The sequence below is a fragment of the Osmerus mordax genome, chromosome 16, assembly GCF_038355195.1.
Source record: "Osmerus mordax isolate fOsmMor3 chromosome 16, fOsmMor3.pri, whole genome shotgun sequence".
In the NCBI taxonomy this organism is placed as follows: domain Eukaryota; kingdom Metazoa; phylum Chordata; class Actinopteri; order Osmeriformes; family Osmeridae; genus Osmerus; species Osmerus mordax.
Genome location: NC_090065.1, coordinates 7,895,716 through 7,915,745, shown reverse-complemented (window position 1 = coordinate 7,915,745; position 20,030 = coordinate 7,895,716). Strand labels below are relative to the sequence as shown.

General features: G+C 45.3%; 1 protein-coding gene across 1 annotated transcript in view; it reads right to left on the bottom strand.

The window, feature by feature from the left end:
• The window catches only part of LOC136958515 (collagen alpha-1(XI) chain-like), a 54,066-nt gene that overhangs the window by 20,362 nt on the left and 13,674 nt on the right, over positions 1-20,030 (bottom strand). The window contains exons 5-32 of the mRNA XM_067252485.1: positions 18,029-18,154; positions 15,661-15,762; positions 15,203-15,304; positions 14,845-14,946; positions 13,153-13,434; positions 11,950-12,015; positions 11,337-11,378; positions 10,947-11,009; positions 9,107-9,181; positions 8,469-8,552; positions 7,905-7,961; positions 7,400-7,453; positions 7,245-7,298; positions 6,847-6,900; positions 6,673-6,726; positions 5,882-5,935; positions 5,722-5,766; positions 4,927-4,980; positions 4,797-4,841; positions 3,969-4,022; positions 3,163-3,207; positions 2,730-2,783; positions 2,443-2,487; positions 2,280-2,333; positions 2,147-2,191; positions 1,014-1,067; positions 806-913; positions 411-464 (exon numbers count right to left, since the gene is read on the bottom strand). Of these exons, the coding sequence (XP_067108586.1) occupies positions 411-464; positions 806-913; positions 1,014-1,067; positions 2,147-2,191; positions 2,280-2,333; positions 2,443-2,487; positions 2,730-2,783; positions 3,163-3,207; positions 3,969-4,022; positions 4,797-4,841; positions 4,927-4,980; positions 5,722-5,766; positions 5,882-5,935; positions 6,673-6,726; positions 6,847-6,900; positions 7,245-7,298; positions 7,400-7,453; positions 7,905-7,961; positions 8,469-8,552; positions 9,107-9,181; positions 10,947-11,009; positions 11,337-11,378; positions 11,950-12,015; positions 13,153-13,434; positions 14,845-14,946; positions 15,203-15,304; positions 15,661-15,762; positions 18,029-18,154 (2,028 nt within the window). The remainder of the gene's footprint in view (positions 1-410; positions 465-805; positions 914-1,013; positions 1,068-2,146; positions 2,192-2,279; positions 2,334-2,442; positions 2,488-2,729; positions 2,784-3,162; positions 3,208-3,968; positions 4,023-4,796; positions 4,842-4,926; positions 4,981-5,721; positions 5,767-5,881; positions 5,936-6,672; positions 6,727-6,846; positions 6,901-7,244; positions 7,299-7,399; positions 7,454-7,904; positions 7,962-8,468; positions 8,553-9,106; positions 9,182-10,946; positions 11,010-11,336; positions 11,379-11,949; positions 12,016-13,152; positions 13,435-14,844; positions 14,947-15,202; positions 15,305-15,660; positions 15,763-18,028; positions 18,155-20,030) is intronic.

Here is a 20,030-nt window from a genome sequence, read left to right as displayed (position 1 = left end):
CTGAAGGATTGGGGTGCTGGGACAACTGTGAGGCAGATCCCCCCGGGGGAAACTGAGGGCTGCCTCTCTGGCTGTGCGTGTCTGATGTTTCACTCTGAAATTCTGCCTGAAGCAGGTACAGAAACAGCTGCTACAGCACATCCTCCTTATAGCCTCACAGCCTCAACACTGCACGCTTGGACCTGGGCCTGGGCCTGGGCCTGGGTGACACAGCATGTGTTGTATCTATATCTAGGCCAGCAGCAGAGATGAGGAGCTGGGAGTAGCTGCTGAGTCTAAAACATGTACATGACCTCATCTTCAGGGGAGCACACTGAGGGGAGTGGTGAGAAGGGGGAGGTGTCTGGGGATGGGCCAGTGATGTACATCAAGACACACACACACACACATTCATAGTTTTTATTATGCACCTTAGGGCCTTGTCTTCCTGGGTAGCCAGGTAATCCCGGGACTCCGAGTTTGCCCTAAAAAGAACATAACATTAACAACATCACAAGAAGTTCTGGCTCGCTTTAGGGCTGACTTTGCAGGCACTGAAAATACATTAATATTTAAGCACTGTAAAATTGTTGAACAAACTTCTTTAAAATATTTTTTTGTTAAATTGTCAACTCCTTTTGGTTTATAGCGCTTACATGTGTTCTATGTATTTAGTCATTCAATTAATTATTGAGCTAACGTAACAATGATGGTCTTTTTGATGCACATATATATATAACTATACTGTTCATTTTCAGAGCAAGACACAGTTTTGATGTTTGCTGAGTTGAATCTAATAATGAGTGGATCCCATCAGATCAGGTACCTTCTCTCCAGCAGAGCCGATTGGTCCAGCTTCCCCGTTGGGGCCAGATCGACCCTTCGGGCCCTCAGGACCATCCTCTCCTCGGATGCCCAGCACACCCACCTCACCCTGGACACACACACACACACACACACAGACACGTATATATTATTCTCTCCTCTGACAATGGGGAGGGGGATTTTCTTGAGCGTTAACTACAAACAGTCACCTTGTCTCCCTTGAGACCCATGTCGCCTTTGAAGCCGGGAAAACCATCTTCTCCCTATAGAAAGAGAATAGATATATTGGTTGATCCATCAATGGAATTGTGTTCTACCATGTACACTTGACAAAGATAAAGCTAACATGTTCTTTACAATTCAATAGATAAGTACTGACACCTGCTGGTCACAAAACCTAAAATAGTTACATTCTAAAAACAGATTGTTTGCCGTTTCTGTAAATGATTTGCCAATAAAAATTATTTATAGTATTTTTATATTATTTTCACATACGGTGAGAACGTATACAGTACAATAAAATGTGATAGTGACAATAAAATACAATAAAATGTCTAGATCAAGTGCTTGCAAGCAGTTCTGACACCTGCTGGTGAAACATCAGAATGCAGTTCACCAATGTTTGTGGTGGTTTGTCTGTCAAATAAGATAGTATGGTGAAAATGGCATTACGATGTGTTATAAAAAAAATATATACACAGAGATAGGATGATGAACTACACAGCTTTAGGACTGCCTCTGTGTCGGTTCACACTTCTGTGGAAGTAACAGATGACCACTAACTGAAATATCGATAAAATCAAAATATTTATAAAATCAAATCCACATTTATACTGTAATCTAAACCCAGAGGGGTCCCTTTTTTGCTGACTCAGTGGAATAACTCATAAACAGAGCGAGAGGTAAATATTCAAAGCATTTCCACATGGACTAGCAGAAAACAATGGCTCCAGATCAGCCAGCAGTCGGATCGCAGTAAAAACAACCTCATTCCAGATGAATGTGATGCACTCCATTACCCCTCAATGGTGTGTGCTTCTAACAAGCCTTATAGGCTCTTAATGGGGTTTCTACTTAATCCCATATCAGTGGATGGCTCAAACCCACCAGGAAGATGCATAGCTATATGCTTGAATAGTATTTCAGTTCACTTATACACACGAATCCTCCCCGAGCACACACTCACAGGAAATACACACAAACAGTCTAACACACACATGAACAAACTAATCCATCCTAAATGGCCGTTATGTTACGTATGCATTAAGAACCTTAAGAACCACCGTTTTGTAATGAGCTTGTCGGGGAGGGGGGGGGGGGGGGGTCAGAGGGGCTCGCTTACCTTCTCTCCTCTTCCACCTTTAAGACCTCTGATGCCCTCAGCACCCTGTGGAGAGACAAAGCATGTCAGACAGGAAGGAAGAGGGGGCAATCAACAGAGTTCAAAGGTCAAGACAGAAGGTCTTATATGGTACCTTCACACCACGAGGCCCAGGGTAGCCGATGGAGCCCATTGGCCCAGCATGACCCTAGGAACCCGGCAGGAGAGAGTGAAAACAGCTTAGTCAACTGTCACTCCATGGAGTTGTTTTGATGGAATTGTTTCAAATGATCCGGTTTAGACAGTAAGACACTTACAACACCCCCTTTCTCTCCTGGAGGACCCTCCTTCCCAGGGTGACCCTGAAAGAGAGATTTTGGGATAAAGTCTGTTACAAAATGCATCAGCGCTCTCCAGAGTTCAAGTATGAGGATCAAGATCAAGCCCACAGTAGTGGCAAGTGCAGGTGGAAGCAACAGTGGCAAGTAACACACAGTGACACCTGTTAGATCTAGACAGCACTTTTCACATGATTTGACTTGAAACAGAGGGACAGGCGATTATGGTTGTGACAAACTGCGAAAGGAAGTGAAGAAGTACTCACCGGAGGGCCGTCAGCACCGCCCAAGCCAGCCAGACCCTGGCGACCTTGAGGTCCCTACATGTGGCAAAACAGACAGAGGAAGGCAAAGAGGTGAACAGGATGAGACATAATAAAAAAAAGAGGGATAGAGACATTCATGTGTAAACACCACTAACCCACAGTTTTAGCTAAAAGAGTTTCCCCAACGAAATAGCTAACCAAAACCCCTAATGAAATGGTTTTCAGTATGTGAGCTATATTACGTAAGTGTACAGTACAGTATATGGAAGAGCCGGTTCCAAGTCTTTTCATGGGTGTTCTTCCTATTTGTGTGCAGAGAGCCTGGAGAAGTATATGGCGTAGAGAGCCTAGACTCTGTTGGATCACTTATGAAACCTATCTCTAACAGAAGAGCAGGAGGAGTGTGGGGTCGACTGTGTGCTTTCAGACTTACTTTTTCACCAGGAGGACCAATAGGGCCTTGAGGTCCGACCAGACCCTGGAAGACAACAGAAAATGACTTGAAATTTTAGCGACCTGTTGTTTTATAGTCACATACCTGAACTTACTAACAAGCTGAAGTAACTTGTCTTACAGCTAGGTTTGGAAATCAGGACTTTTCGATGACCTCTATGGCTAAGGATACTTGATACACTACTACCATGAGGCAAGCTGTTTCATGTTAGATATGAATCCAAAATCGAATTTCCTCCAATGAGCTGTCAAGTTGACAGTGACATGGGGTAGACAGCACCAAATCCATCCAAGATGTGTGTCCATTACTTATACTAACAGAACACATTATAAAGATGACAGCCAACTGTTCTGAGTAGCTAACAAATCCTGGAAGTCCTGAAAAACATCCCACAGTGTGCCCTACGTTCAAGAAACGAGGGAGTGAGGGACGAGGGAAAGTTAAACACAGGAAGATCTGAGTGATTAAAGAAACATGAGTGTGACCATCTGAGGTCAAAGTACTCCCCGCCGTGCCATAGATATAGCTGAGAGGCTTGAGGAGGACAGAGAGAGAGAGAGAGAACAAGCGAGCAAGGGAGAGAGAGAGACAGAAAGAGAGAGAGAGAGAGAGAGAGAGAGAGAGGGAGAGAGACAGAGAGAGAGAGAGAGAGAGAGAGAGAGAGAGAGAGAGAGAGAGAGAGAGAGAGAGAGAGAGAGAGAGAGAGAGAGAGAGAGAGAGAGAGAGAGAGAGAGAGAGAGAGAGAGAGAGAGAGAGAGGGGAAGAGAGACAGAGAAAAGACTTACTTGTGGTCCGGGGATACCTTGCTGGCCAGGAGGCCCTCCTTCTCCTTGTGGACCCTGTGGAAAGAGAGAGGAAGCCCGTGTCTCTTTAACAATATCGTTTTAATGTAATCACATCTTTCCCTTAAGATTTGTGAATTCATCCTCATTCTATGTATGTGCTACCATGGCAGCAGTGAAGTTAATCCTAAAGATCTACAGTTACACATAAGGGAGTGGGATTTCTTCGGTAAAACCATTTCAACTGTGTGAATCAAAGACACAGTAATTCAAACCCACTGTCTCACTGCCCTCAGTGTGAATATTGTTTTTATCCTTCCCATGCCATGCTCGGATCCTATGTTTGCCTGAACAGACCCCTACATTAGATGGCTTTCACTCTGAGTTATAACCTTGTGCAACGGTTTTCTCTCTGTGTGGCAGCGCATCCATCTGGTTGTGGGTTCAAAATAATAGCACTGACTGGAAGCGATGTGTTGTTTCACATCCCTGCTGACGGCTCACACAGACTTATTGTGTCACAGCCTTTAAACACAACTGTTACAAGGCCTCTGGGAGCAACTGTGTGTACAGCTGTAAAAGGCAGATCCCCAACCTGGATGATTCACTGGGCTTATAATAACGTTTCAGTGCCTATGGGTGAGGGGGTTCTAGGCTTGCTGGAAATGAGGCAAGAAGTCCATGTGTGAGGGAGTTCCTTTTGGGAGTTTTTTCTTTCTTTAGCTCATCTTTATCTCATCTGCAGGCACAGTACAATCTGTATGAATAGTTCACTAGATGTTCACCTAACTCTACCGGTCTGTAGTTCCAACTTAGTTACTAAACACTCACCATATTCCCTTTAGGTCCTGATTGGCCATCAAGTCCAGGTAGACCCTGTAAATAGGACAACTTGTTAGTATTGTGACAGAACTGTGTCTTTCAATTGTAGTAGTCTGACGTTGATGCGAGGAGAACATACACGCTGTCCTGAAGGTCCAGCAGATCCTCTGGGACCCAGTAGCCCTCTAGGACCCTACAGCGCCATGGAAAGAAGTGTTACACCAAATACAGATACATATGTAGTAAGTAAGATAGATAAGTGTTATTCTTGAAACGTTATTAACTATGGTGGTGGCAGTTACTAGACACTTCACTGAAGGCATTAGCAACCGCTGTGGCTTTTTAATGATGAAGTACATGAAATACTGAACTCTGGTGGTCAGATATGGTAACTACAGATGGTAGTAAGTAGGGTAGAGAGAGGGGAAAACTGAGCCTCTTTTTCACTATGTTCTATATCTACTACCTTCAATTGTAATTTAGTGAAAAGAATGGTGTGCAAGTATTTGGGTTGAGTGAGCCTTAATAAGATGCACGGAGCAGCGACCAAGGTCTTTTCTCACACAACGCCATGGTCCGTTTCCAGAAGGCAAGGAGAATGTTGCCTTTTCTCATGGGTAATGTGAGAACAGCTAATTCTCCTTCCTGACAGCATGACCCTCCCCTAGTCTGTACGGACAGAAGTTCCATGTCTGATAGGATGGCTCTAACAGACAGGAATGCAACTGAGTGGAGAGGAGGAGGGGCTCTTCTGCTGAAGTAATTGCCTCTAATAGATGTGGAGGGGAGGATGCAGGCATGTGGCCTGGAACCAATGTTGTTCTGAGGACAGAGACGGGGGCGTGAAGGTAAGCTAGTCATCACTACGCTGCGGTTATGGGAGCTGGTGCTCTGTTAGTCTGTCTGACCGCAACTTTAGGGCGTGTAGGCTTACGCTCTCTCCAGCCACGCCCCTCTGCCCGATCTCTCCATCTTCTCCCTGGAGATACGGAGGAGGAGAAGTGGGTCAGGGAGGAACACAGGGTAGAGGGAGAAAAGGTATGGGGCCGAGAAGCCGTTAGGGTGGGATGGTTGGTGGGTCCGGGGTCACTTACTCTGGGGCCATCCTCTCCTGGTGGTCCTGGGGGGCCGGTGGAACCATGCTCTCCCTAGAGACAGAGAGAGAAACAGAGAGACAGAGGGGACATAGGGTGAAAGGGTGCAAGAGAGAGAGAAAGAGAGAGGGAGAGAGAGAGAGAGAGAGAGAGAGAGAGAGAGAGAGAGAGAGAGAGAGAGAGAGAGAGAGAGAGAGAGAGAAAAGGAGAAAAAGAGCCAAAAAAGAATATAGAAACAAATCAGAATCACAAGTATGGCCAACACCCTCACATTGTTTCCACTATATATATAGAGAGAGTTCTGGGACGCCTATAGGCCGGCAGGGCTGCCTCTGGGTGCCCTGTAATTACCTGGGACAGGATTAGGAATAAGAGCCCAGCGCTGGGTCTACAAATACACCCTCTGTGATCGTTGGCCCTTTAGTTCCAAACTCAGCAAAGGCCCGCATTCCACAAACTCCAAACTCAGCAGAGTTCTGCTAAGGCGTTCTCCTCCACAGGCCCGGTTCAAAGGCAGCTGAGTGGTTCTGGAGGCAAGGAGCGGCCCACTGTAATTGGGTTGCTGTTCTAACGAGGCCTAATGGTTGAGGGTGCGTGTCGCCTGGCCCCGGAGGGCAAAACCTACTGAGCCGGGGAGGATAGACTTAACTGATTGGTAGCTTGACTTGTTTTTTCTTTGAGAGTATTTTAAGGCTCAGTTTAGGCCTAAGTCTGATGTGGCTTGGCGAGTCAATGGCCCCAACGGTAATGGACAGGGAGATAAACGAGGTGAGTCCGAGGACACTTCTTACCCTGTGTCCTTTCTCTCCAGGGAGACCCGGCAGGCCATCGAAACCACGGTCACCCTGTGATAGCAGATACAAGAACACACAGGTTGACAGGAGTTGGACTTGTTGCCGTAGATCACAGATTGCGCCGTGTTTGATGACTTGGGGGTTGTGAGAGAAGAGATCTCCAGTATTTACCTTGCCTCCAGCCTCCCCTGGCATTCCTCTGGCACCATCAGCTCCATTACGGCCCTGTGGGTCAGGCACACACACACACACACACACACGTCAGGTTCCAAACTAGTTACATTAAAAAGAACATCTGTACAAATAATTGAGAACTTCATGTTTTTAGGACACCATTGTCACACTGTAGCTATTTAAATTGCACAGACAGTAAATAATTGAATGGAAGGTTGCTGGTTTATCCTAGCCAAGGAGAACACAGTGTGATCTTCTTAACTACAAACACTCAGAATATTCCCTGCAAAGACAGGCCACACTGCCAAATGGATGTTGGCTAGGAAGAACGTGAAATACTATTATAGTATAAACACATACTGGCAGGGTTTACCAAGAGGGACAGTCATTCTTACCCGCTTTCCTCCTTTCCCTGGTGGACCGGTAGGACCCTGAAGACCCCTTGGGCCCTGAAGAGATCACAGAGTTGTTACCGTTTGTTGTTATCAAAGGAAAACATACAATACTGGTCAAGAGATCATTGAAAGCCAAGTGAGGAGGAAGATGTAACCTGAGGTCCAGAGTCGCCACCTTCACCCTTATGTCCGGGAGATCCAGGTCCACCCTATACGACACACACACACACACACACCATTACTGGTTGCCTGTGATACATTTCTGTTTGATGTTAAACTAAACTAGAGAAATACATCATCCTGAATAAATACTCTTCTGCCATTTTGAAAATAACCTGAATTACAGTACACACTTTTTATTCTACGGTGGTGCTATATAAAGACATTAGTGGTAATGAGGACATGCAGCTGCCAAAATGAGTCTCAGGGATTCAACTGGTATTAAATAATACTGTGTGTGTATGTGTGTGTGAATTTGTGTGTTCGTGAGTTACTGTATAGTCGATAGTTTGTGGCAGGCTAAAGAAAAGTGCTCTCATCAGCCTATTTTTCTGCCTGGTGAGGAATGAGGGGATGATATGTATACTGTGCTGGTGTGTCTCAGCACGTGTGCATGTTTGCGTGTTTGTTTGTATGGGTGTGTACGAGAAGGTGACTCACCACTGGGCCGGACCTTCCTGACATGCCCATTGGCCCTGGAGATCCTCTCATGGTCAGCTGTGGATCAAACCAAATCAGGGACAAAAAACAATCACGACAAAGCTTTTGCTTGTACTGTAAATCAGCCGGGTGAATTTGGGCTGCAGTAAAATCTGCAGATGTGAACGTTATTAGAAACAGCCAGTTACAGAGAGGTGATAAGTGCTTTCTCTACGGAAACGATGCACCTGCTACTCCATAGACTCTGCTCAGCATTCTGTACCGGGCTTGGGTGACGTACAGTCTAAATGTGCTCCATGTGTCCATATAACACACCTTGCTGAGCGTGACCTGTTTTCACCACAGTTCCTGAGACCCCAGAGTGTGTGAGCACTCACTCTGGCCCTGTATTCACGACATCATCAAAGCTTGTAAAATGAGGAATGACTGGGCCAAGAGTTCCATAGCCGTAATGAATGTTTAGAACACAGGTGGGACACTCTTGCTAACGATTCGCAAAGAATACCCAGCAGTCGTTAGCTCATAATACAGCAAACTCTCCAAGTGTTGCTCAGTGGCACTCACCCTGGCTTGGGCTAGGATGGCCTGGGCCTGAGCCTCCTGTGCTGAAACCACAGGTCCCTTCTGGGCCTCACCTCCAGCACGGAACTGTCAGAGAGATGGGGGGAGAGAGACAAAGAGAGAGAGAGAGCGAGAGAGAGAGAGGGTGAGAGAGAGAGCGAGAGAGAGAGAGAGAGAGAGAGAGAGAGAGAGAGAGAGAGAGAGAGAGAGAGAGAGAGAGAGAGAGAGAGAGAGAGAGAGAGAGAGAGAGAGAGAGAGCAAACACTTGTTCATGAAAGGAGAAGTCTTCTTTTACACAGTCGGCCCGCTAATGGGTCTCCCCGTCGTGTGTGTGTGTAGAGCAGTACCTGTAAAGCTGTCAAACTCTGCCACACAGACAGACTGTGCTCTGCCATTGAGCAGCCCAGGGACTCAGTCACTGGTTCTACTCCATTACACTGCCTGACATTTACAAGATAAGTGATTTGCCGCTCTGTGAGTGGATGTTGGTTAAAATACTTTGAGTTAATGGTGATGCAATGAGGTATACTGTTAAATGACTGGAGTTTACTGCCCTGATACTGCAGGAGCCACACAGTTTAGAGACATTTATGTGTGACAAGGAGGATTAGGTGGGCGTGTGACGGGTGGGCGGGACTTACAGGCAGCATCAGAATGGTACCTGGAGGACCAGGAACCCCATCCGAACCAGGAATTCCTGCACGGCCAGGTGGACCCTGGACAATAGAGGAGGGAAGGAGAGAGGGAGACAGAAAGAGAGAGAGAGAAAGAGAGAGAGAGGCAGTCAGAAAATACATAGGATGAATACCAAAAAGCGTTTGCTTTGTGACAATGAACAGAGTACACTCTCTTGGTGTATTTATCTGACCTGTGACAATAAGCATTGAGGCTGGTCAGCGTGTTAAGCCTTTACAGTGGGTCAATTAACCACCAATGTGGATCTATCATTGTCCAACTTTATCACATGACTAAAGAGTCAACTTGAACACATTCTATAAAATATCCCAACTTTAAACACCCACCCTGTCGTTTACATACAAACATCAGCTTGGCTATGGTATACTTTGCTGGTGGTGAGATCAAATAGGCCAGATGCTGAACTGATTATATACAGTTTTTTCCAACAAATAAAGAAGCAGGCTACAGTTGAGAGTCGTCATAAATAACATGGACGGAGTTTCCAGAGCTCAGATCTCTTTAGCAGGCTCGTCACGCGCCCAACTTTCAGACTGATGCTTCAAATCGTTCCCATGTGTGAATGACTGACTGCCTCCACTGCCTCCACTGCCACCACTGCCTCTGCTCATCCAGGGGGGGAAAGCACATTCCTCGATGGCTCACAGAAAACACTGCGCCATCTAGTGTTCACAGGGACACTGCAACGCTGGACTGGTGGGGATGGGATGGATGAAGGGGGGGGGGGATGTGTGAGAAATGTGCTGATCAAACGTGGAATCTAGGGGACCCCGGCTTTCCGAAACCCCACAATACCACACGGATGCGTCACTTTTAATCACCCTTTAGCTTTTCAGTGAAAAGCCTCCTCTGGGGAGGAAACGGAGGGGAATTGAGGATCAGCTAAATATTTTCGGACTATTTTGACCTTTCGAAACAAAAAGACTTTTGTATCGAAGGAGGCCACGTGAGCGATGAGGTGGGTGTGTCTGACTCTCTCCAAGGAGGTATTCCTAGGGTTAACCCCTCTAGCTTGTGAGTGTGTGTGTGTGTGTGTGTGGGGGGGGGGGGTTCACCACATATGGGAAAACAAGTGGGGATCAAGAGTGGGACGTCCACTTACACTCTGTCTACCAATCAATCAGCGTAATGGGTCGGATCCCGCAGTCCTGAGAAAAGGATGTTGACACGCTGAGGATCTGGCCTCTTCATGTACTTCAAGTCGTGTCTCCATAATGCTTTGCTATGCGAGCCACCAACGAAACTGTGTGTCTCACCACTCACAAAATGCCGGGCATAATGAGAGCTGGGTTTACAGGCATATCTGGTTTCTCTATCCCCATGTGTCTTCCTCACCTAGCCCACTCCCTCACTCCCCCCCTCACTCGCTTCCTCTGCAGCAGAAAACTGTGTCCAATTATCCCTCCCCCACCCCCCCATCCTGTACAAGATTGTACAGAAAGCTAGCCAAAAGAGTATTAAAGTCAGAAACAAATAAAAAATTAACTATTACTGTTTATTTGCTGATGTTTTCTTTTCTTTTTTTTTTAACTAAGGCAGAATGGGTCATTATTATCTTACCAATTCTTACAATGTTTTTTTGTATGTTTTATTTTTCAGCCAATATGAACTCAATTTGGATCACACGGCTTTTTAAATTATTTACTGCAATTGTTGCTTTGTGGTTTAGAAGGGCGTGATAGTTAAGGTGCCATGCGGTAACTTCCATGGACAAACCAAAAGAGTTTCACTGTGGAGCATATGGAACATTCTAGAATCCCTGCATGACGGCAGCTCTCAACTTACCCTCTCACCATGATCTCCATGGGGGCCTGGGGGACCCTGCAAGCCTGGGGTACCAGGAAGACCCTGGAAAGACACACACACACTTAAGCCATACATATCACAAACCACAGCACACCAGCTTACCACTGCAGACTAGCTACAGGAACCAGCACTACCACCACCACATTTAATCTCTCAACCGTAGACACAGACATACACACATGCACACACACAAACACACACACACACACACACGCGAACACACACGCACACACACACACACTTCCCACTGTCTTGCTGCTCTCTCTTTACAGGCTAGCAGGACTCAAGTTTTTTCCAGTCAGACATTTTCCCCTGCTTTAACGGTTCTCCATGTGTGGAAGCAGACGGGGAGGAGAATGTGATACTCACTGCCTGGCCGGGGACTCCTTGGGGTCCTTCTATAAGCATCCCCTGGATGAGGAAAAAAAATGGATACAGTAGCTTTTAAAGCAGGCAGTAAACCTACAGGCAGTGCAGTATAGAAGAAAATAGAGGGGATTCCAAGGAGAAGAGACTCAAAGAAGATGTCTAGGGGCTTATTTCACTAGCTAACCAGCTGAGTAATCACTTTCTTTCAACTATAGGGGAATACACAGTGGATAATTTCACTGTAGCCACCCTGTTAGTTCAGTGAATCTGGAGATTCATCCCTGGTAGCTATGACACAGTTTGTAAGAGGCATACAGTATGTAAAAACAATCACTTCATCCACTTGAAAAGATTGTGAACTTAGCAGACTGGAAAACAAGGTCCTCAGACTAAGACCATCTTTTTGTGTTAGACCCTTGACATCGTATTCACTATCATTGTATATTGTAACAGACTCGTATAGAGAAATGCTTCATGCTGCTAAGGAGATGTACAGTATATGACTAAATGAATATTCCATTGGGACAGAGTTTACACACAACAGGGAGAAGATGGGGAAGAATATAGAAAAATTGCATGAATAGGACAACAGTGACTGTGGGGGTACACATACCGGCTCAATGACGGCTGGCTCGCCCTTCTCTCCCTTCTCTCCAAGATAGCTGGTACCGCCAGACACCTGCAAACACAACAAAGACAAGATGAACTCCTCTGAAAGTGATGAGCTTGTGTTTACCCCAGTACAAAGGCAGGCCCAGGGTGCAGCTTCTGAGGCAACATCAAAGACTGACAATGGCACCAAAGTTCTGCGTTAAAACCAATAAACCAGGGACCCAACTGAGTGTCCTCACTTTAACAGGGGACAGTGTCCAATACAGCATATTTAACATGTAAAAAGAGCTTGTCAGAATTCTGAGTAGTGCTACTGTTGAATTAAATAGTTTTAATAGCTGTTTCTCCCATACTTGTTCCATCAGTAGGAACAGTTAACCACAATAATTGGTAAGTAGAGTAAGGCTCTATAATTTGGGCTTTGGTCTGACTCCTATGTATTAATCTTTTTTCAACCACAGACAGAAATAAACCCTGCACATAAAGTTAGGGGAGCTACCTGACACTATTCACACAGTGACTTCATGCAAGAGGAACTTAGAAACCACCTAGTGACTACAGGCCTGGAGAATGTGCACTGTCTACATTCAGGAGGGGCAAAACAGAACACCCAGAAAACAAAATGGAGTTTGGTCCAGTGGAAAGGACCCATATGAGGCCAGATACAAGATGAATGCCTGGGCAGACACAGACTGAGCTTGTGTTCAGACAGGGATCATGTCACTTCCTGTCTCGGAGACAGCAACGCTGTCAGGGAGAGAGTTGACCACCCTGGTGAGAGCTGCGGGGGAATTGTCCACTCTTGTGGTGTGGTGTTTGAGAAAACAGAACTGCTGACAAACCACTTGGTCATCTGTGTGTTAAGTTTCAGATAAACATGCTGGATAAGATGGTGAAATAAAAGGGGTTGACAGGAAGTCACGGGCCAGGGGCTCAAGGGGTGGGACGTGCATTTCTGAACACTAGGTCAACACGTGTGTAAAATGAGATGGAGAAGGTATGCGTGCGTCTACCTTAGAGAAAGAAAGCGTCGGCATGAGAGTATCACACACGGTCTAGTGTGTGACCATTTTTGGGAGTAAGCAAACCATTGAAAAACAAGTGGAGAGTACAGTAGGTGTTCCCAACCTTGGAAGGAAAATTTTAGACCTTTCTGAGCCACGGAGCCACCTCAGCAGCCCACCACATCAAGAACCCTACTTACACTGCTCTCTGTGATGTCCGTCTGAGCAGGGACCCCGGGCCCAAACTCATCCTCGCTTGTAGGTTTGGTTTCTCTGGGGTTCACATAATCGCCATAGGCGTCATAGTCATACTGAGGATTGTCCAGCTCTTTGGTGTCTTCCTCCTTCACGTAGTATTCCTTGAAATCATACGAGTCAGCTTCAGGGTCCGCGCTATCTATAGATTTCCCGGGTGCGGGCGTTTCCACGACAACAGTTGGTTCCACCCCCACTTGCCTCACTCCGATTTCCTCTTCGTAGTTCTGAACCAATACAGGCCGACCATGGTGTCAGGTGGATGAGGGGAGGGAACATGGAGGGGGGGGGGGGGGGGTTAGTGCAATTATAAAGCATGTGAATAGATTAAACCTTCACTTGATTTCACAGTTCAAGCATTCATACTGATGCTTCAGCTGTCTCAAAGTTAGACCTCAAGAGTATTTTTGGACACAATGTTATGTCCAAAAATATAAAGTTTCATAGTAAATAAGAAAGCAACCAGTAATATAATGTATATTACAGTATTTACATCACATGTGACATGGGACATGATGAGGGCATTTAGAACAATTTTATTTCAAATCAATAAAAGGCGAACATCATACATGTTTAGAAACAAACATGGTTAATGACTTTGGTTAATTAAAAGTTTGTCTAAAGATTGAAAGACATAATTCAAGAATAATGTGGTAGTGATAGGACTAAGAGTTTAGCAGGGGAACATCCACGTTGGCTCATGATATTGTTCTTGTTCCCTTGTAACAGTAGACGTTTGAACCAAAACCCCACTTCTGGCATGGACCCAACAACCTCTAGGAGGTCAGATGTGCCTCCCTGATGTGTTCCCCTCTGAATAGGGATGAGTATTGATAAGATTTTAACAATTGCGATTCCTTATCAATTCCTGCTTGTGCAGTGCTTGTTCTAAACAAGAACCGGTTCTCGATACCCATCCCTACCTCTGAACATTCCTATCTCTCTACCCAGGGGGGATGGACCAGAACCATGGCTGCTCACACAGGTAAGACTCCAATCACTATAGGCTTTGTTCCATCACAGTACATATTTGTACCTGGGGGAACAAACATGTTTCACAATGGACTGGCCGTGCTTTGTCTTCACGAGGCAATCCTGCTGCTTGTCTAATGAGCATCTTGTCCTGGTATATGTTACCCCCTAAAGGGATATGATGAAACACAGACATTTGGCAGGCGGATGCCTGCCTGCATATTGTTTCAGTTTAAACCCGGATGTTCTTTATTATGCCACGTTTTATGTGATGGTTTAGCACAAATTAAGAAAAGATCTGCCAAGTTCTGGGTAGGAGACAACATGGGAGATGAGAGATGCGCTCGCTCGTTTTCCATTGGTCACAGTTCATGAGTTTTCTTTTATCTATATCACCATCAAGATAAGACTTATTTGTTTAAACAGTAAGCTGCTAACTTGGTTCAACCTCCAAGGAAGCAAATGTCAACAGTAGATTTGTTCAAACCTTTTCCATGTGTACTTTATTGTAATTATCAAGTGCATATGCTTTAATTTTGTTCTGGGTTTATCATTTTATATGAACTGCATCCTTTTGGTATACCATTTTTGGTCTTTCTCCTATTTTTATTAAAACTGTTGAGTTAAAGTGTGCTGAGCGTTTTGTGGTAGTGTTCAGACAGTACCTTGGCTGGGCTGGCTGTGTCAGTGGGGTTCTCAGGTTGACTGTCGTCCACTGCTCCGTAGTCTAACCCACCACCATAGTACTCTTCATCTACAATAGCCTCCTGGAGAGAGAGTGGGAGACAGAGAAGATATTTTTTTAAGAATTTCTCAAATAATGACATTCCCCTTAAAACACAAACTTTCCGTAGATGCTAACTCTAATGGTGTGCTAATGCTGACAGAGTGAGAAGGTTTATCATTTTATATGAACTGAATCCTTTTGGTATACCATTTTTGGTGTTTCTCCTATTTTTATTAAAACTGTTGAGTTAAAGACTAAAGTGTGCTGAGCATTTTGTGGTAGTGTTCAGACAGTACCTTGGCTGGGCTGGCTGTGTCAGTGGGGTTCTCAGGTTGACTGTTGTCCACTGCTCCGTAGTCTAACCCACCACCATAGTACTCTTCATCTACAATAGCCTCCTGGAGAGAGAGTGGGAGACAGAGAAGATATTTCTCAAATAATGACATTCCTCTTAAAACACAAACTTTCCTTAGATGCTAACTCTAATGGTGTGCTAATACTGAAAGAGTGAGAAGGTGGGTTGGGGGAAAAAGGAGTTTGGGAGGCTTAAGATGAAAGGTGCTGGGGGGGTGAAAAAGAGACAGGCTGCCTATGATGGGAGGAGCTGTGATAGACAAGGTAATGAAAGATGGCCACACTGCCTGAGACAGGGGCAGGCTAGGGGTCGACATCAATGACAGGAAGAGACCACATGACAAAACAATGTGTGTGTGTTTGTGTGGGGGGGGGGGTCGTCTGTGGGTGTATATTTTACCTCTTTTTCAGGTTTGGTTGCGTCAGTTGTGGCAGTTTCAGTGCCTACCTCTCCCTCAGCGTAGTCATAGAACTCATTGTACTCTAAGTCATAGGAATTGTACTAGACATGAAAGGAAGAGTCAGAGCAAGCAAAGAGTTAGTTCACACATGTAAATAAAGTCCTTTTTCAACTCAAAAGGATTATACTATGTCAGTCAGACATAACATTTACATGGCTAAAGGAGGTCAACTTGAAGTCACTTCCAGAAAAACAGTTAAAAAAAACATTTAATCCATTATGAGTGAAATAAAAAACATACATACTGAATATTTCACATAATGGATGAAATGAACTGGTTAACCCCGTTTTGTTTTATATAACCTTTTGAGAGGTTCATGTCTGTAACCATGAGAATTGCAGTAAAGTCTCTGTTTGCATAAAACAGGATGTTAGCGGGTTAATGTGGTGCCAATGAAAATGTATACTCCTCCACTATTTCTCGTACAACAAATGATAGCCTCTGGCCCATTCTAATGGGCTCTCTTAAACGGCGACCATCTAGTGCATGTGTGTTTTGTGGGTAAAACTGTATACCGTAGTAAAGTGTTGACTTACAGATGAAAGGTTGCTATAGAGCCTCATGCTGAAAAAGTCCACATTTTCAAACTTGTCTTTTGATCCAAGCATAGGTGTGTTGAATGAAACAACAGATCAAACATCACAGATTGTAAAACATAATGAATGAACCAACGTTGTCCAACTGCTCATTGAGGTCTCTTTAACCTTAATTTCCTTCCATAAAAAAGGCAAGGGCAGTCAAAACAAAGGCAAGGCAGATTAAGTTAACAGGCGAGCCCCTGATATCTCTCTGTCTATCAGAGGGGGATAAATATTAGTCCCAGTACAACTGCTGAGCTCGTAAAAATAATAAAAGACCCAAGGCCTGATGGGTTGGCTGTCTTCCACTGGCTGTGGAAGAGAGGCCAGAGAGAACAACTGGCCAGTCAAAGACAGAGCATGAGACAGAGAGAGAGACAGAGCATGAGACAGAGAGAGAGACAGAGAGAGAGACAGAGAGAGAGAGACAGAGCATGAGACAGAGAGAGAGCCAGAGAAAAAGAGAGAGTTGAGTGGACAAGAGTAGATTTATGGACCTGAAGTGCTTGGCCAAGCCTAAGGCCGTTGCCACCACAGGCGAGAGAGCTGGATGAAAGGCATAAATATTGAAGTGTGCTCATAAAAAAGCCCCGCCCCCCTTCTCCTCTACTGTTCCTCTAGACATGTGGCTGTCTACTGCAAAGGATTATGGGGTAGGGGTCAGGGGCATATTTGATTGAGGCCGGGGTCAAAGTCATGCTCTACATATTTCCATGACTTTTCTTCAGAATGGTCCCTCCCCTGGTCAGAAATACTTATTTAGAGATAAATACAACTGGCATTACTGTCTAACATACTCATTATTGTTGGTTTAGTCATGTCAGGTTTTGTGTCTTGGATTCCAGCAGAGAATGAGCAATGAAGCATCATTTTACATGACCTCTCTAGGAGCTTCTAGCTACCAATCTTTGGACATATTTTCATACACAGAACTGTGTTTTTTGCCTGATTTACCATTGTGTTGTAATTGAAATGTACCTTTAGCTGCCCAAAGATATAACTCTGCTTTTCCAGGTATTGGGAACTTTCACTGTGGAAGGAAAAGCTGATATTTCCCCAAGAGAGGAGGCAGAGCCTGGAGAACTCATTAGTGATATAAATCACAAGACCACTCCAAAGTAGGCTCAGACTTCATGGCAGGGAAGAAGGAAAGTTTCCAGTGTGAGCTCATCAGTTATTTAGTGAAATACTGTCGGAAAATGTCAGGCAGAAAGAGGAATTGAAATAGTGAATAAAAAGCCTCAGACTTGAGTTTGAGTTAGAAGGATTGGTTAAAGAGTCTTTGTAAGATTCTATGATTGGTCCAGTGGAGACAGTTAACCATAAAACTTAAATTGGCCAGATGAGTAAAAACACAAGGGTTGCTTTGAAATACAAGTGCATCTTGTACCAGTAGCAGATTCACTGGATTGAGAAATGGCAACAAATACATGGAACACATTCATTTTCTGTGAGAACTTGGAGGAGATGATCTCTGTGACGTAAGCCTTGCCAGATTGGAAGTCCCTGAAACATCCCCTCAATAAGCCCTGTTACCTACCTCCACACACTAGAGTTTAATACTATGTTTGCAAAGTGACAAAAGTACAAGCCTTGTAGCCTTGTGACCTATGCCACTGAACTATGTGAAGAGTCACATGACCAAAGAACCCCCAAATGCCCCTTCCAACCTCTGTAACCCACCACAACCCACATTTACCCTCCCTCCCTCCCCTCCCAAGACACTGACCTCATCCTCAGGTTCCTGGGCCTGTGGGATGTCCTGGTGGGGGGTTTCACAGTCCGGGCTGTAGTGTTCACAGTAGTCATAGGCCGCCCTGGGGTCCGCTACAATCAGCAGCTGCTGGATGTCACCCTGGAGGAACATGAGGAAGAGAGCATGTCAACACAGGTCACTGTTACCTTGAGGAGCTCTGAGGCTACTGGGATGTGAGCTGAGCACACCTCTTCTCTGAATAGACCCCCAGTAGCTCTACTGTACTGGTAGGAGAAGGTGAAAGGATGACAAAATGTGTTTCTGGTCTCGACTGGCTAAGGGTGGTGAAGGGTCCTTCATTCGAAAAGTATTCAAAGAAAGTGGGTCATTTGAACCTAGATGGCTCGTATTGCTAAAATCCAAATGTATACACGCGGTACAGTATAGAAATTGCGAAACGTAACACATTTTCTTACAAGGGTGGAAAACAAACAAGCAATTGTCCGAATACGTTCGAGATCCATGTGTGGAACAACAGCCACAGTAGCCCGGGAAGATCAAATGCATTCATGGGCCCTTAAGACTAAACCGGGCGCTGTCATCAGAATATCTAGCAGCGGTTTTCCTCCTGGTCTGAGACCACTCACACGCTCTCTGACAGACTGAGTGAAAGAAAGAAAGAATGCAGACTGGGCGCTCAGCTAAGAAAACAAGAAAGGGCGAGGGGAGATTGTGTCAGACTGGTGTGTGCACATGTTGAATAGGGCGGGTGTCTGCAACCGTTTCTAAAACCCTCTTGTCCAGTCCCTCGCCTGGCCATTAGGAAGGGAGAGTCCCGTTTCACAGCATCATCCTGCTTTACTGCACGAGGAATGGGAAGATAAATAACCAAGTCTGTACTTATGTGAAAATATCTGAGGCCGCCTGTTTTTCATGAGCATTTGGAAAAGGAAATTTGATCCCCACTCCCACCCTACTGGAGGCCAAGGGCCCTTTGTTGCATGATCGTATCCCAAGGAATTTCTCCACCAGGAACTTTCTTAGCGGCTGCTGTGGAGAATGTTAACTACCATCACCCGACCAGACCACAGAGAACCTCAACTGACCTAGCTTGACCTGGCCTGCTGCCAAGGGTATCGAGGGGTTTCTGGACGAACACACATCGTAGCATTAATAAGTAAGGGGATGAACCATCAGGTAAATACTCTAAGTGGCTAGGCCAGGCTGATATGCAGTCAAAGGAGGGCCCATGCCCAGGCGAGCAGGGTGGCCTCTTTAGAGGAAACACATCAATGCAGATTACATTCAATTACAGGGGCTCCATCTGTATGGACTTAACCCTCTGGAACACATTATATATTCACAACCCTGTGCTTCCATCATGCGTGGCCAGTAAACTTCAACAGCTAGCCTTCCTTGGGTAGTTGACAACCCCCTGAATGACAGCCAGTCCACATAAACAGACATGATTTTTATGGACATGCTCTACCTATGGAGTCACAAACACCCAGACCGGCTCCTACTGTACCTTTCCACAATTCTGTTCTCTACAAGTCTTTTGTATGAAAGGAAAAAGCTATCAATCTTACGGAGAGATAGCTGCATCTCATTTGTGATGGCAAGGCATCTCTTTTTCCATCTGCCTGTCTGTCCCCATTCCCTCCCCTGTCTCAGTCTCTCCGTCTTCCTGTGTCTGTCTGTCTGTCTGTCTGTCTGTCTGTCTGCCTGCCTGTGTTTGTCTGTCACTGCCTGTCTGTCTGTCTATCAGTCACTCTGCCTGTCTGTTTGTCTTGTAATTGTCTGGGTTATGCATCTGTCTGGCACCTCCTCCAGACGGCTAAGAATGCAAGTGAAAATATGGGGTGCTGTCCTGGCACTGGACAGAGGCTTGGCAGAGATACACAGACAGATGGATCGACTGTCAGATCTACAGTAGCTAGTCCCTGCACTGTGTAGAGCGTGTGTAAACTCACAACACAGCAAGTCAGTGCAGTGTTTCCCCTCGACTGAGTGATGTTTTCATCCATTCTAAAGT